Source organism: Chiroxiphia lanceolata, chromosome 3 (genome assembly GCF_009829145.1).
Source record: "Chiroxiphia lanceolata isolate bChiLan1 chromosome 3, bChiLan1.pri, whole genome shotgun sequence".
Classification (NCBI taxonomy): Eukaryota; Metazoa; Chordata; class Aves; order Passeriformes; family Pipridae; genus Chiroxiphia; species Chiroxiphia lanceolata.
The window spans coordinates 15,915,192-15,931,533 of NC_045639.1; the positions used below are offsets into that span (position 1 = coordinate 15,915,192).

The following is a 16,342-nucleotide window of genomic DNA, read 5'->3' on the forward strand; positions in this document are numbered from 1 at the left end:
TGCAAATGCAGAACCTTCATAACATTCGAATTGCTGCCACAAATCACCTGTCAAATTTTACATCTCTGCATAAAAAAATAAAGTGCTTTTCCTTCCTTCTTTACTTTTGTCTTAACATATAAATGCAAGACCAAGTTTATTCCTGTCTTGCCCAGTTAAGCACAGAAAGCAGAAGCCATGTGTCTTTGGAAGCTGAATAAAAGCCATTCTGCCTTTTACTGAAAAACCAAATACCGCAGGAAGGCGATTAAATCTAACACAACTTTTAGTGATTATTTTTTAAACTTACTAGCAATATAAATTGACTAGATACAGAGCTTTGGGACTTGAACAGTGTGCCTAATCAGTAAAGTGAGATGTTTTTCTTTTTTTGTGATTTCTGATGTTTTTCTAAAAGTGATGTCACAGAGATTTACACCCAGTAAATGCATTTATGCCAGAGCTGTATTAACACTACAGATCCTAAAGGTTCTATATGAATTTAAGTTCCATATAGCAAAAAAATAGCAAAAGCTCTTTTCAAATTAAAAAAACAACAAACAACCAAATAAACAACTTGTTGTCCAACAATCTCTTTCATCTGCAACTGCTGGACGTGAGAGAGACAGAACAGATAATTTATTAGAGGTCTATTTCACCATTACACTTTTAAAGAAGAAACAAAAGTGATGCTTATAATCAAATTAAGGTAAAAAGGTGTTTAAGAAAGGCTTAGACATCAATCAGTTTAGCTTCTGGTACATAAAAAGATACAGGATACTAACCACAGAATGAAAAGCAAATTAAGTTACTATTCAATTGAAAAGACACTGGAATCTGTGTGTGTCTGATGATGCTTGAGTCTTGTGACTGCTTCAATTTATTTATTTTTAACCAACATACCTAACAGCAATAATTTATGCACAAATAACTAAAATATCTGGCAACCATATCTGTTTCAATTAAACTGATTAGAGCTTTCTAATAAACAAATGACTTAAAATAGTAATATGAATAATAAACCAAAACACAGTAATCTGCAGGAAATATCCTTTTACCTTGCTGCAGGTCAGATTATGGATCATTCGCTCTTTGGGTCATTTTAGATTATTTGTGTAATCACCCATCACTGAAACATGCCTTATTTAGAACAAAAATAAACTAGTTTAAAGGGATATATAAAAAAAACGATTCTTGTTGAGAAACTATTCTGATTATCCTTTCTTCAGCTGCCCAAAAAAAGGCTGGGTTTATTTGGTCTAAACCACATCTTCTTTCAACAACAAAAATCTTACCAGCAGGTAATTTCCTCTTAGACTGCTCCTTTCTAGTTCTATGTGTGTCTGACTTTAAAAGGTCCTTTTCCCTCCCTTACAAATCACTCCTTCTCCATTACTCTCAGCTGGGCACCCCTTTGGAAAGGTGTGGTTGCCTTCTCACCTCACTGCCACAGACAAGGGAGCAGGCAGAGGTTCTCTGTTCTCAGCAAGATCAGCTTAGAGATGCACATCCTCACCGGCACCTCATCAGCTTAAACATGACTAATTCACACTACATCCACAGACAAATGCACAATGTAAAGGTCATTTACACCTGTCAAATCAGGACCACAACCTCCCTCAAGAACATACCTCTTTCAGCAGCAACAGTCACAGCAGCGGTGTAGAAACAGATAAAATATTCTTGCACAGGATGTCTTTTTTCAATACAAATATTGACAGATATTCCTTGTGGAGGAGACATAATTTAAATTGTATAGTAGAGATCTGCTCTGCTGAGTGAGCTTTGAGACCTCCATCAATACCCACTAACCTCTATTTTACTCATGTTATAAGGCCTATAAGCTTTTAATTTATGACAGGGAAATGACAAATTGATTTTCCAGTTATTAATCCTAGTGACAGAGCCAGTTCCTAAAGCCTTCCCATTCCCTTTGAGTACAAAAGGGCACAGGCCATTCAGTCTAAGGGTTTCAATTGCCTCATCAGGACTTTCTGCATTTCTATTCCCCAATACAGGGTGCACATGCGGGGTGACACAAAGAAGCCTGCAGCAATAAGTATTTCTCCCCAAGAATAGAACATAAGTAGGGGACTCTGCTCTCTGGCTGTCAGCTCACCAGCCTGCTGAACACCCAGGAGGATCAAGGCCAGGTCCTTGGAAGTTAGCGTTGCCCTGCTGGCACAAAGAAGGGGTGAAAGTCCTTGCAAATGGATTCCTGGCGTTATCTTTTCCCTGTGCAACTGGAGATACAGCAGCAATTTAAAATGAGTGAATCCATAATAGGAAGGAAGGGCACAGGAAAAAAGCACAAGGGAAAAGGTGTTGGCGGTCACACAAATTCAAGAGGAAAAACAATTGCAGGGTTTAACTGCCTTGTTCCTGCTGAGCAAGCAAGCCTCAAGAGACGTTTTCACCTATTTCCTTCCATTGCTCAGGAACAAGAAAGGGCAAATTGCACATTTTAAGGGACAGTATGCCACATGTATCCCTGTCAGGCACCCTGGATCTACCCTTAGCAAATGCCTGTGCCAGACAACAACTGCCTGGTCTTGGGGCTGCCACTCGAGGAGCTGACAAATGTGAGAGCAGCAGCATGGCCTGACAGGGGTGTTGGGGAACTGGGGATGCACTCAAGTAGCCTCACGGCATCACTCCGTACCGCAGGGCTTTGGGGTCCATCCCATCTCAGTCACCTGCAAGTGAAGCAGTGAGGAGAACAGCTGGGCAGCATGCCAGCTCCTCTCCCTGCCCTGAGACGCAGCCTGTGTTCATCAGGGACCTCCTTTTAATTTCAAGCTACTTAGTGCAAGTTAGTTTATCTCTCTGTGTCCTTCCTCCGCACCAGCAGGTCTCCTTGGTGTACACCCCCCCGACCTTGAATTTACTGACAGGAAGGCTGCTGTTCCCTCACAGCGACAACATTCAGTCTCAGGGCTCCAAGGGCTCCTCAGAGCTTGCTACCAGCAAGGAAGTCTTCAATGTGGCTAATTTCTCCCCAGTACCCAGGGCAAGATCGCAGGGGTGGTACCTGTTGGGCAGGGTCAAGCGTGGTTCATTCCTGCAATGCCCACCTTGGAGGAAAAACACTCAGGTTTCCCCTGGGAGGGGCTATTAAGGTTAGATTGCATTCTGAAGAAAAGAGTTTTGGAGGAGCCCCACCGGAGGCAGAATTTCACATGTTCAGTAGAAAAGGGAATAACCCTTGGGAAGAGTGCGGGGGCCTGGGTGCCCAGTGCAGGGCGAGCTGCCTGCCTCCCTGTGGAGCTCTCCTCATGCCAGATGCACTTAAATTAATCCTCTGGGGAGTGAGCCACTGCTGGATGGGCCACTGCTTAGAGAAAACAGCAACACAACTATTCATCTATTTGTTAAGAGAACCTTAAAAATGACAGCATCTACTTTATATATACCCAGCTCCTCAGCGTGCACCAGGGACTGAATCACCAAAATCTCTGACAGCTGCTTTGTTCGGTGGAAATCAAACTACAAAGAAGAGGGCCAGGACTCCTTCATCAATCAATTATAAGCACAGTCTTTCAAGACAGCTACAGAGAGAGGTGTGAGGAAGGGGCGCTGGGAGAACAACTAGCAATAGCTCTCCTTTCCATTCCTCCTGCTCCAAGAAGTGACAGAGCTCATTCTCCACACAAGAAATATTTGCCCACCAAGTCTCCCATGCATGCAGCAAAAACAATACATGACAGTGCACTTCTAATGCCAGTTCTGGCCAAAAAAAATGAAGTACTGACTAACAGCGATTGTTAGAAAACATGCTCCAGTTGGCACAAAATAGTGGTTGGATGAACTGTCATATTTTGACAATTCATACAAGAGACCTCTTGCATGAATTTTGAGAGATCTCTAGAGAAAATGAATACTTGAGAGACAGGGAGAAAAGACATTTGTTTTCTAACTGTATGTTATTTTATTATTGAAAAAATGTTGAGCTGTCATAGGCATATTATCTGCAGATGAAAAACGATATAAGGAAAACAATAACTTGAAAGAAAGTAAAAATTTCTCCCGAATAAGATTTTTTCTTCTTTCTTGCTTAGCACAGCCTTCAGTTTAGCTAGACAGATGCTGCTTTTCCTGATTTTCCTCCCTTTGGATTTCAGCAACATTGCACACGGCAAAAATACCATATAATTGTTGAACAAGAATCCTAGCATATGTATATGGAGTCACAGGATTTGCTTCTTTATATGGAGCAATTCTATTACTGTGGTGTGAATAACTGCTGTTAATCGAAATCTTGCCCTATTCTATTCATAATGTTATTTCCAAAACCATATTAGAGTATTTCTAGAATTGCAAAAAGGATGTGTTTGAGTTAAGGTGGTACATCACTTTTCCAATATCTTTACTAAGAAAGCATTGATTGATTTTTCCTCTGGGACAAAGTAGCATTCTCCTTATTCCTCTCCTAACTTTATCTCACTTTCTGAACAGAACTTGCTGTAACAATCAGTTCATATCCATGCATCTCACTATGCCATGCTGAGCCAAGAATAATGATAGCTTTATCATTTTGAAGATGTCAGTATTAGTCTGATTTGCTGCAGAATTATCAAACAAGTAGTCATGGGAACCTAACCATAACATGAATTCATCTGGATGGTGCCCTCTTTCTCTCCATCCTCCCTTTCGTTTGATGCTCAGACTCTTGGAGTTTTGTGTCAGCAGTATCTATCTGGTATCCAACCCACATGAATGAAACGGTATCTCGAATACGTGCATGAGTACTTGAATTCAGCAAGTTGCACATGACCCACCAGAGAAAAAAATTTAATAACCTGACACCTTGCTGAGCAGCTGCTGTGCCACTGAGCATGAAATACGCAGCGAGAATGGCCCCAAATTATTCCACAGTAACGTAAGTCCAATGAATTTTTATTTTTTAGTTAGCAAACCCAATTCAGGAAATTAGGAACTCATTACAGACGATATTCCATTAGAAAGTGTAAAGAAAACCCCCAACAACCCTGTCAAATTAGTTTTCTGAAGACAGAGAGCTGAGTGAAATTATTAATAAGTTGTTAATAGAGGCCATCCTTTGGATTGGGCTTTTAGTACCTATTAAATCAAAGCTCTGAACGATTATACATTCTTGTAGGTATGTGCTCCTCCCCTGCTAAACTCACATTTTCTAGACATTTTTAAGCACACTAGTCATTTGGTAGCCAAATTACCCTGACTTTTAATGCCAGTTAACTTTGGAATACAAAACACCACTATTTCCTAAACTTCAGAGGGGGGAAAAAAAAAATCTGTAACCTATATTGCAGAAGCCTAAGAGAGGTACTTTTGCACAAAGCTGGTTCAGAACAGCCAAAGAGTTTGGCTGCTACTGGACAGACAATCTGGCAAAGAGAGATGCAAACAGTACAGTGATATAAGAAGAGTTAAATTGCAAAAGGCATCTCCTGTTTCCTAAATGATCCAACATGGCAACACTTATGCCTGTTATTCTCAAGAAATGTGTTCTTCTTTCAAAACAGAGTTTAAGTGGGTTGAATTGAATTTGATTTTTTTCTCCAATCAGTAGCATTTTCCACAGTTGCCACTGTACCCTGCCAGGATCATGCTCCAGGTTCACTGTTGTTGGGCTGGCTCAGGGGGATGTAGAGGATGGGGAAGAGAGAGGTGTGTTAACTGCATGAAGGTTTACAGGCCTAAAGGGGCACCTGTCGTCTGGAAACCCTGTTACAGAAGCTTAACAGATTTTATGCGGTGGACAACTGATTTCTTATACAATACCTGTACAGAAGAGAAAAGTAACGTTCAACCAACCAGGACAAGAAATGTAATATGTGGCTGAGTGCAGTTAATCATGTAAGCCTCAAGACAGAGATCCATCAGATCTGAAAATGGGAGATTAATACATTACCACAAGTCCACATATGCAGAATGCATTAAAAGTTTGTTCTAGCCACAGGAAACAGTCTGAGTGTACCTCATGAGAACAAAAAAAATACATAAAAATTTGAAGATTTAAAGTCTCTTCCTGTGCCTCAGGTTGAATTCCCAAGTCATTTTGACTTCACATCCATTTTTTAGCTTTTATTTTCTGAAAGGTGGATGGTTTTTGCATCTTTGAGATGACTGATGATTAGTCAGTGCTTAGATGGAGACAAATCTAGAAATCTCTAGACAAAATAGAAAAAAAGTCTTGTGAATTCATCACTCAAGTATCCTGTTGTGCCACTGATTATCTTTTGGGATTGCTGCATATGGTTTCAAAGATATCATCAGGCGCTGTCCCTGCCAGAACTACCAGAGGCAGTCTGTTAGAATTTTTAATTCTGGGCAAAAGAAAAGAGAACTTATTTTGGCAGAGGAAGAGGGACATTACATGTCAGTTTACTCACTCTTTCAGTCAGAGAATTTTCCAATAGCAGAACACAGGGAAAAGGTAATTAAGACAAGTAATATTGCCCCACTCTAGCAATGTCAGCCAGCTAATTAGATGGGTCCCATCAGATGATTAGGCAAACAAAGTTTTGATAGAAGTTTTATTGAGCACTCTGTCATCAGTCATGCCGGGAGAAGTGAGGAAAGCTTCTGACAGAAGAAGAAATCACTCTAGTAGTAAAGGACTGCTGGGTTTTATTTCTGCTCATGATTTATTGTGTGATTTTGGATTAACCATTTAATCAGAAGGCAGGGGTGTGTCCTGGGACAAGAGTACTCACTTAGAGCTTGGATGGCCTAACTTTGTCTTCTTCCTTGCTCTGCTGAGTCCCATGACCTTCACAGAGCCTCATACATCCAGGGCCAATAATCAGCTACTGAAAGGCACCGTCCACCCCTGTCATGCACATAGTTCTGGACAGAAATCCATATCCCTGGGAAATTTACTAATAGACATTCAGGTGGGTATAAGCTGAAGGTGGTATGCGGAGGAAAAGAGGTTTTAAGAAGTGCCCTCTCAGTCTTGAGCTATGTTTACAGGCTCTGCTCCACATATCCACATCAGTCCTCTGCGTGTTGCAAATCTGAAGTGGCAGGAGTGTTCCAGCCTGAAATGAGTGACTTTGAGGGCTACTGCTACCCCCTTAATTTAAAGGAGGTTCTGCCAACTTTTGTAAACATTAAATTGCAAGGCTAAAAAAACCTCAAATTACCCCTGCTTATCTTCAAGATTCTCCAGTAGTTTCAAGGTGCGTGTCCTGAATTACATCTACTGAGGGAGAAAACAGTTTAGACTTGTCCTGACTGAAGATTGTATTTTGTGTAACACCTCATCAGATTCTTGCCTTTCCTTGCAAAACAGGTGGTTGGAATATGGTAGAATTTGGTCTTGTGCAACCAGCTAAAATCATCATAAATCATTTCTGCTTAGATGCAGCACATTTATCTCCATGTGATGCTGTCAGATGGAATCAATGCATTTAAGTTTTAAGAACAAAGCCTTCCCTTAGAAAAGTATTACTGAGAAACTGAAAGAGTTTAGGAAGAAGTAATAAAGGGTAAATTAAAAATCATTCCTGCAACTTCTGAGAAAACCAAGTAAGGGAAAAAAGATTGTACTACTGTAGCTTCCAAAATGAAATTGGTGTGTCCTCATCATTCAGGCAGATACAACAGCTAGGAGCAGATATTGTATGCCAGTGGAAAGAATATATATTGCACACATAAAAGGCTGCAACATAAATTTGAAGAAATATGGGACTCCTTCATATAGGTAGGTCAAACTTTTCCCTCAAGCAGATAATTACAGGCTTGGGGTGAGTAAATCTTATTAGCCTCTCAGCACCTTACCTCCCCTCATGGAGACTGGTAGTAGATATATAGTAGATATATTCTACTTCAGTCACTTTCTGGATTGCATGTTAGATATTGCCTTATGTAGTCCAGTCCTAACTAGGACCACTGTACTTCACAGTGGAATGGCTATGGATAACCTGTAAACAGGTCATACCAGAGAACAGAGGAAAACAGATTCCCAGATTTTGGAATGGGTGGGTGTTACAAAAGGAGATGAAAAGAAAAAAGTTCAGTACACAGCTCCTCTCTTTATGATATCACTGGATTCCAACATACCACTCAAATGTCACAGACTGGGACCTTGTTTTTGAGTGAGCAGGGCAGGCTGGGGCAGACCAGGTCACCAGGAACCTCCATAGAGATGGCCAAGGTCACCTCAGGCCAGGCTGGGTTGAAATGGGACTCCTGGGCCCATGGGAATGGTGGGAGAAGGCTCCAGGGGCAGCTGGTAAGGCTTATTAGTGCCTCCAGATGCTGACAGTACAGATATTTTACCACGGATTGTTTGACTTGTGTTGTTTTACTCCAGTATTATATCAATAACCTTAGGCAGTCAGTTACAGCCTCTCGAGGATAACATATTCATGTTACTCACTGTGTCGTCCTCTATGGGAGAAGAAAGGGGATGTGTCTCTCATGACCCAGGTCAAGTTCCAAGCAGAGTAACCAGGAGGGAAAGAAGAGCTCCTTGATGGGTGATATGAGGTGCTCAGACCTTTCATAAAAAAAACACAAGACAGACAACCCCATTATATATGATGTACCTGTTTGCATGCAACACATCAAGTGCAAAGATCTTAAACAACTTTACAGATCGTAGGCAGCAAGCACTGATATTCAACTACTTGGTTCTTCCTTCCTGATACAGGAATGCACAGGGAGACAGGAGACTAATTGTCTTACATTGCAAAATTATCATCACCTAGAAAAACTGTCAAGTTTCATCTCCCACTTATTAGAAGTGCTCTTTGACCTTTCAGTCCCCCGGTTTGTTTGGGTTTTTCATAAGTTTTGCTGGCATGAGGAGATCTTGCACACGGAACATGCACACATGTACCCATCTTCTGTTCAACAACCCAATGCATCTCAAAGATGCTTTTGGTGATTCAAATACTACAGTGGCCCAGAACAGGTGAGGTTTTGTACAAACCCGCACTAACTCTGCAGGACCATGATAATATTAGAGCTGATCAGAAACAGTATGTGAAATAACATATGAGACCAACGAGCAAAGTAGAATTCTGCAAGCTTTGAGAGTACAAATTTTGTCTGTGAATGTTCAAGTCGGGTTTTCTGAAGATATCAGAAAGATATCTTGAGCATGCTGATCTCATTTTTTGAGGTTCTCTGGGGAAAGGTAGGATTTAGATTTCTAAAAATACAGGAAGCCAAAACTTGCGTTTGGGAGCTTTGATGGATGGAAAAAACAAGTCTCTAGATTTGTAAAACTTAGTAAAAAGTTTGGAAAAAACTTTCTGTAAAAATAGGCATTCACCAACTTAATAATTGATTCAGAGTGCTGATGAACTGTCCTGTTAGATGAATAAATAGTAACTGATAATAAAAGACATATTCAAGAGGATAATAGTAAGCGAGGTAAACGGCTGAAGACTTCAGGGAAACCCTGCTTTGATTGTAAAAGCTCTGCTTAGCCCTGCTTTCTACTTCCACCAAAGAAAAACTTGAAAATTTCAGAGGGACTTGTCAGAAGCTTAAATACCAAGTGTTAGTTGTGCCCTATCTTGTTCTCAATGCAATCTAATTTTTAGCACACTCTTGTAACTGAATAACTATAGCAAAATCAAGAGAAAAATAACCATTCTTATGTAAGAGCTGTAACTCTTGCTCATTGCTTAGAGCAGTAATCTTCATGATAAAAATGAACTCCACACTGTGTTGTAAAACATTTTTGAGTGGAAAAAAACTAATATCCCTAATGGCTCAATTAAACCTGGTCTCTATGTTAGGTTATGGTGCAATAACTAAACACTCATTAATTGTTGTCTGGAATACAGGGACACAGACAATCAGGACAGTGAGTTATGAGTGTAGGTAGCAAACCTAATGTCCTGCCTTCAGCTGTCACTGAGAAGCAACTATGGAATAATCTGTATACTGGCTTCTCCTTCCTAACATCAAAACATGGTTGACACGTCTTTCAGCAGCCCCTGATAAAGCCTCTTTACCCCAAACAGACCCAAATGCATGCAGATGTCATTCATTTAGCAGTACCACAGAGATCAGTACTCCAAATTCCCTGGAACCTCTCACATTTCCAAAAATGCTTCTCCATAGCGCATTCTTCAGAAATTGTGCCCACCTTCAGCCCCATGGAAGGAGGAAATGTTCCCAAGTGGAAATGTTCCCTCTGGTGCCAATGTGTGCAGTAAATTGAGATGAAAAATAAAGTTGGACATCTGAGCAGATGTTTGTTTTTTAAACAAACAAGGCAGTCCAGGCACATGAACCTCCACTCTATCAGCAGCAAGAGGTGAATAAGAGATAACATAAAAAATTGAAAGTTTTTCTCTATTTTTAAAGAACAGTATGGATTCAGTTCAATTCACTTTAACCTAATAACTTTTTTTCATATTCTTTAGGATTAATTTTGGAACTTCATCTCAGATGATTTGCTTGGGCTATTGGTCTGAACTCGAAGACAAGAAGATTGTATCAGGAGTTATGAATCTTTCCCAATTAAGTTATCTTCAGAGAAAGATGCTGGGTAAAAGGTTTTTGTATAGCCAAGAGGCTACTCTTCACAGTGAGGAATGATTTGATTTCAGAGTGAGCTATAGGTTAGGAAAAGGAGAGACCTTTCCTCTTCCCCCTCCAGGGCATTTTATGTCCAGAAAGGCAATAACAGAAGATTTTTTTCAGCTAAATAAATGCTTCTTGTGCAACAAGGATAATGCAAATGCAGACCACACTCTAGCTATTTTACAAAATAAAGAGGGTTTCCCCTCTTCAAAACAATTTAAGCCAGAAGGCACTGAGAAAATTTGTGTCCTTCTTTTTAGATATATTAACCTCCCATTCCAGTTGTTTGTACCACGGTACTCTGTCACTTGTCAAAAGTAACCCTAACCTTTAAAAGAAATTAATGGATTAGCAACTGAAAGCTGACAACTCCATTTTTGGTAGACAGAAGTATGGCAAGGTACAACAGAGGTTTCTTTTATATTCCTGCCTAAAGACATATGCAGGGCCAAATCCTGACCCAAGGTACTCCATCACAGCAAGAAACATGCACCTGAAGAGAACATATGACATTTCTGTTTTTTAAACTTGTGCAAAGGAATCTCCTTAGGGGATGTGAAATTCATTCAGCTCACCAAGAGTTCCAGTAAAAGAAAATAGAAAATGGCTCATGTGTACTGAAGTCAAGCCTCAAGGCTACAAATTCATTAAATAAAATATTTATGTATTATTTTAATGAAAAATACCTCTTTAGTAGAACAACGTGTTCACATAAAAGTGGAACAAGAAAAAAAAGCTTTCTCCTTGGGTAATTTTTAAACAAACAGGATTTACTCCCTGTTTTGTCTTTTCCGGAAGAAGGAAGAAACATCCCCAGCAATTAACATGGTTTTCTAAAGTTCCATGCAGTGTAGAAATGTAAATGAATTTTTACCAAAACACTCAAGCTTTCTTTAACCAAAAAAACGCACCTGCATGTAACTGAATATCACTTATTACTACCTTTGGATATTGCTTCTTTACTCAGCTTTCTTACTTTGTTGAGCTGTATTATTCACCATTTTTTAGTGGCAAATCTGAGGTGACAAACCAGCATGTACCTGTCCTCTAGATTTCAGAGTTGCAACAGATGTGAATAATAATTACTGAGATCACTACCTACTTTCAGTTACATCTACATCTAAAAAAATACCTCAAAATGTTTGTTTGTGTGGAAATCATAAGTCAGCTTTAGTAGTATTTGTAGCTCTGATTTATAACAGCAATCAACAGAGTAGTTATTAGCAATTATTACAATAATGTGCTTAGAAACAGCCGCCATTAAGATCTGGATTTTCCAATCTCTGGAAAAGCCTGACATTTCAGAAAAGGTTACTCCAGTTCTAAGTAAAAGGTGCAATTTCCCACAGAAGGATATTACGCCATAAAGATCTGGATTTTCCAGTCTCTGGGAAAGCCTGACATTTCAGAAAAGGTTATTCCAGTTCTAAGTAAAAGGTAGCAATTTTCCACAGAAAGAATATTACACAGTTATCTTTCCTCTATTAAGAAAAGGAAGGACTAAACTACTCAGAACCAAGGCAACTTTATTTCACTGAAACAAAAAGTCTTACAGAGAGCTGACTGCCCCAGGTAAGGAAACCTCTGTAGACTTCTTCTAAGAACCAGAGACAGGCCAAGGACATCCTAAGGAAGAGGTAGATGCAACACTGCAGGACCCTGAAGCTGAACAACTTTATTTTGCAAAAGAGGTCTCAAGACCGTGGCATTTAAGAAGACCTGTCTGGCTATGACCAGGAAGGTGTTTGGGCTTGCTTCTGTCTAGCTGAAAGTGAGAAGTCCAGAGGTCCTTGATAAAGGATTGCCGATCTCCTAGCTCCACAGAAGTTCTTAGTTTCACTTTTTTGGGAAGGCAAAGGTATGCAAACTAAGGGAAAAAGATTGCCTGAGAATTCCCTCTCAAATTCACAACTGATCCTCACAATCACACTAGCAGTACTCGCACCACCTCTAAGAAGCTTTCATTTTTCCCCTCTTCCCATCTTCAAACATATTCACTCATCCATGAAAGTGCAAAATACACATTATATCAAGGTGAACAAGCAGCATCAAAAACAACAAATAGCCCAAGTAAAAGCTTTGTGAATAATCCATAGACTTAACTATGCTCATACATATGCTTATTGTCTATATGACATTCAGAAGCAAAATTCAAATTCTGTTTACGGTGTAGCTGGAGAACAAGGCAAAGGGCAAGCTCGTTCCATGCAGTTTCTTGCTCTGAATAGCTGGTGAGCTTTACTTACACTAATGGGTGGATGTACTCCAGGGTTTCTTTTCACAGAACTTTTCTACAGTACAAAAATGTCCACTGACAGTCTGTCAAGTTTATCTTTTTCAGTTAAAAAATATATTTAATAATGCATTATGTTACAATGATTTTATGTCATATTGAAAGCCTGATGAGTGCAAATAAATGATAGTATGTGTTTGTCACAGAAACTGTGTTGGATTGCTGCAGAGAAGAAATTTGCATTCAGTGGGCTGTAGCAGACCTGTGGATAGTGAATTCAGTCAGACATACTACATGAGGCATAGAAGTGATCAACAACGCTGACTGGCAGATGCTTGATGAGCAAATTTGGGAATAGCATACACTTCCTGTACATGAAGCATGTGTCACTAATAAAACTGTATTTAACTCATCAACTGAGTTATCCTTCTGGCCCTAACTATTACTTCCCCCCCCCCTTCATAAGGCTTATTTAAAATTTTCTTTCAACTTCTTTCTGTTAGTCATGTATTTTTTCCCATCTCCTTTTCACAGGGAACATTGAAAAAACTCAAATGTCTCAAAACTGATTAGTTCAATCAGCAAATAGGTACTACACAGCCCTGACTGGGAGTACAAACTGCTGTTGTACCTTGCCTTCTACTGACTAGGCACATCCCGTGAACATTAATTGATGCAAGGAGACTGTGCTAAGTCTGGGAGATATGGTCTGATCAGTGGACCTTGGCTCTGGAGGAAGAGGTGCATGGAACACCCAAATTGCAATTTGATGAAGGCACTGCAATAGGGAAATGTTAACAAAGTATGACATGTTGCTGCTCATTACAGGAAAATAAATAATCCACATTTTCCGTACAAAGAGCATTAAAAAAAAACAATTTAAATGACCACGCTTATAATAACTAATATAGAAATGAATATTAAATATACTGCCATCAAGAGTATACTACCCCATCTCAGGTGCTGTGCAGCTGCTGAAGACTTGCTCAGTAAGGCACCACAAAATGGCAATGAATCACTCATGAAGAGCTCAGGGCCTCAGTTACAGACCAGACCAGGAATGGCTGAACGTTGTTACTCATCTGTGTGCGCACAAGAAACCCTTAAAAAAATCCAACAACAAACTGATTTTGGCTGCAATAATCTTTTACAGCACAATTAAGCACCTCTGTGGGCAACACAGAGAAAACAAAGGACTGGGTGTTAGTAATTGAACTGCTCTCAACTCTGGTTCATCTCCTCAAAAGCGGAGGCTGCCAGCAGTACGGTGTCAAGGGATGTGTTTCTCCTGCTTGCCGAGCCTGCAGCTTTGCTAAACAGAGGGGAAAAGCCCTTCAGTGGCAAAGCTCCATGTACAAACACATTTTGGATGCTTATGCTTTGTATCAGCTTTTAGACATTTTAGGGTCAGAACTGGAAAAGGAGTGTTGGGGTGTTGATTTTGTGGGGCTGAGGTATTTCAACACACGGCAATACTTGTCCTTGTCTTTAGACTGATAAATGCATCTGAATTACTGACCAGATATACAGTGAAAACCAGGAGCCATTATGTTTAGCTGTTTCCTGCAGCACAGGCAGACCTTCAGACACTGCAGACAGTAAGAAAGTACCAGACAGAAGTCTGTGGAATTGGTAACCTTTCTACTAAGGCACAATAAAGTACTTCAGGTTGCAGATGTTCTGAATTTTTTCTGTACATGTGAAAATAAAGTGACCCTTCCACTGCTGTCTGTGGTATTCGTCTACCGTAGCTCAGAAAAGCTTCCAACAAAACAACCAAGAGACAGTATTAATGTTTGGTATCTGTTCATTCACAGTCATTGAGAGCCCTTCCAGTGCCTGCTGCACTGACCTCAGAAGGGTCCATTAGTTCAAAGGACTTCAGAGCAGGTGCTTACCAGTATGATTGCTACACAAGTATATATACTATATATATATACATATATGTATATATATACACACAACATACTACAGCAGTATGATCACTACACGGGTATATATACACTATATATATGTATATATATATGTACACACAATATACTACACCAGTGTGATCACTCCACCAGTAAATATGCTATACCAGTATGATTCTCATCTTTAGAACTGGGGTCCTGATGCCACGTATTTCCAATGTCCACCTATTTGCATGTCTCAGGTTTCTTCTCTGCATGTACTTTCCTCCAGTCTGTACCCAGTAACATAACCTCTAGAACCATAGTGGCCAGACTTTCAAGGAAGAGAAATACTTGTTTTGACAGTGTTTCAATAATTCATTAAACATACTGACTTCAAAACATGTAGTGCCTTTATCTTGGAATTCTGCATAGGTACACATACACTCGGTTGGACTCTCTCATAAGATCTGCATACTTCCTATACAATTTTAAGTAGTGGGATTAAACAAATAAAAAGAAACAAACTCAGAAACAACCTCCTACTCTTTATGCAATTAAAATCCTCTTTTGTGCAATACTGACTGTGCACTAAACCACAATGCATACACAAACTCACACTACTAAGCAGTTCTCACTTTAACACAGCTACAGATATTTAGATACTCAGTGGCCTGCAGTCCCTGCAAATTTTAATACAAGCTCGTTTTTTTCTCAACATCTGCGTTTTGATCTGTCTTGTGCTTTAAGGTGTGGCATTCAATGCTCACTTATTTTTGTCTCTATATTTCTTGTCGGAGGAAAAAACCACATTTTTTATGTTCAATTCTCGAACACTTAAATGATGGGGGAATTAATATTTTGAAGGTTTCAGTGAAGAACTGAACCTTTGTGGCCTGCAGGAGTCTTTTCACCCTCAGAGCAGGCAGCCTGATCACCTCCCACACTTTCATGCCATGTCAGTACCTCTGTCTCTGGAGACACTTATTTAGGAAATATTTTTTTTCTTTCATATCCAGTAACTAAATGCCTTCCTTCCCACTCAAAGCCATCTACAGTCACACATGACCTGAGCATTTAAAACCCTTTCTTCCACTGCACTGCAACATTGAGCTTGAATGAGAGGTGAAGAGGAAACACAGTCCATTTTCACACACCTATTGCATATCAGAGGGAAGAACAAACTTTTTTCCTATGGTTCCTAATACAGACACGTGACGACTTAAAGGTCCCAGTTCAGCCTGAGTTAATCTGAGAAGCGTCTTTACTTTGCTTCAGCTGATTTATGCAGGTTTACCCAGGAACCCTCATTCCCTGTATCCCATAATACTGCTACATATATCTCTTTCTTTGTGAAAAAATCTTTTTTGGACATGTGCACCATCCTTCCTCCTCAAAGACCATGTCCAGAACACTCTCATCCACCATCTGGCATAAGCCCACCTTAGGTACAAGCCGGCCTTGTTTTGCTTCCTGGAACTATTCATCACTGCCAGCTGCAAATGGTAGCCAGTAAATACTGGTTATTTGGGAGAAAGCAACAGCAGTGGCATAAGTCAGACTTATTTTTTTCCTTGTTATTATCATTATTACTATTATTGCATCTGTGAAAGGAGGGAAATTCTATTGCTTACTGCATAAATGCAGGTGAAAGATCATGTTGGCAGAAGGCTCAACAATTGGCTCCATATATAGAAATACAAAT

At 39.9% G+C, this 16,342-nt stretch overlaps 1 protein-coding gene across 1 annotated transcript in view; it reads right to left on the bottom strand.

Moving 5' to 3' along the window:
- Positions 1-16,342, bottom strand: part of ALK (ALK receptor tyrosine kinase) — a 310,706-nt gene that overhangs the window by 220,101 nt on the left and 74,263 nt on the right. Inside the window, exon 2 of the mRNA XM_032684037.1 lies at positions 8,348-8,467. Within this exon, the coding sequence (XP_032539928.1) occupies positions 8,348-8,467 (120 nt within the window). The remainder of the gene's footprint in view (positions 1-8,347; positions 8,468-16,342) is intronic.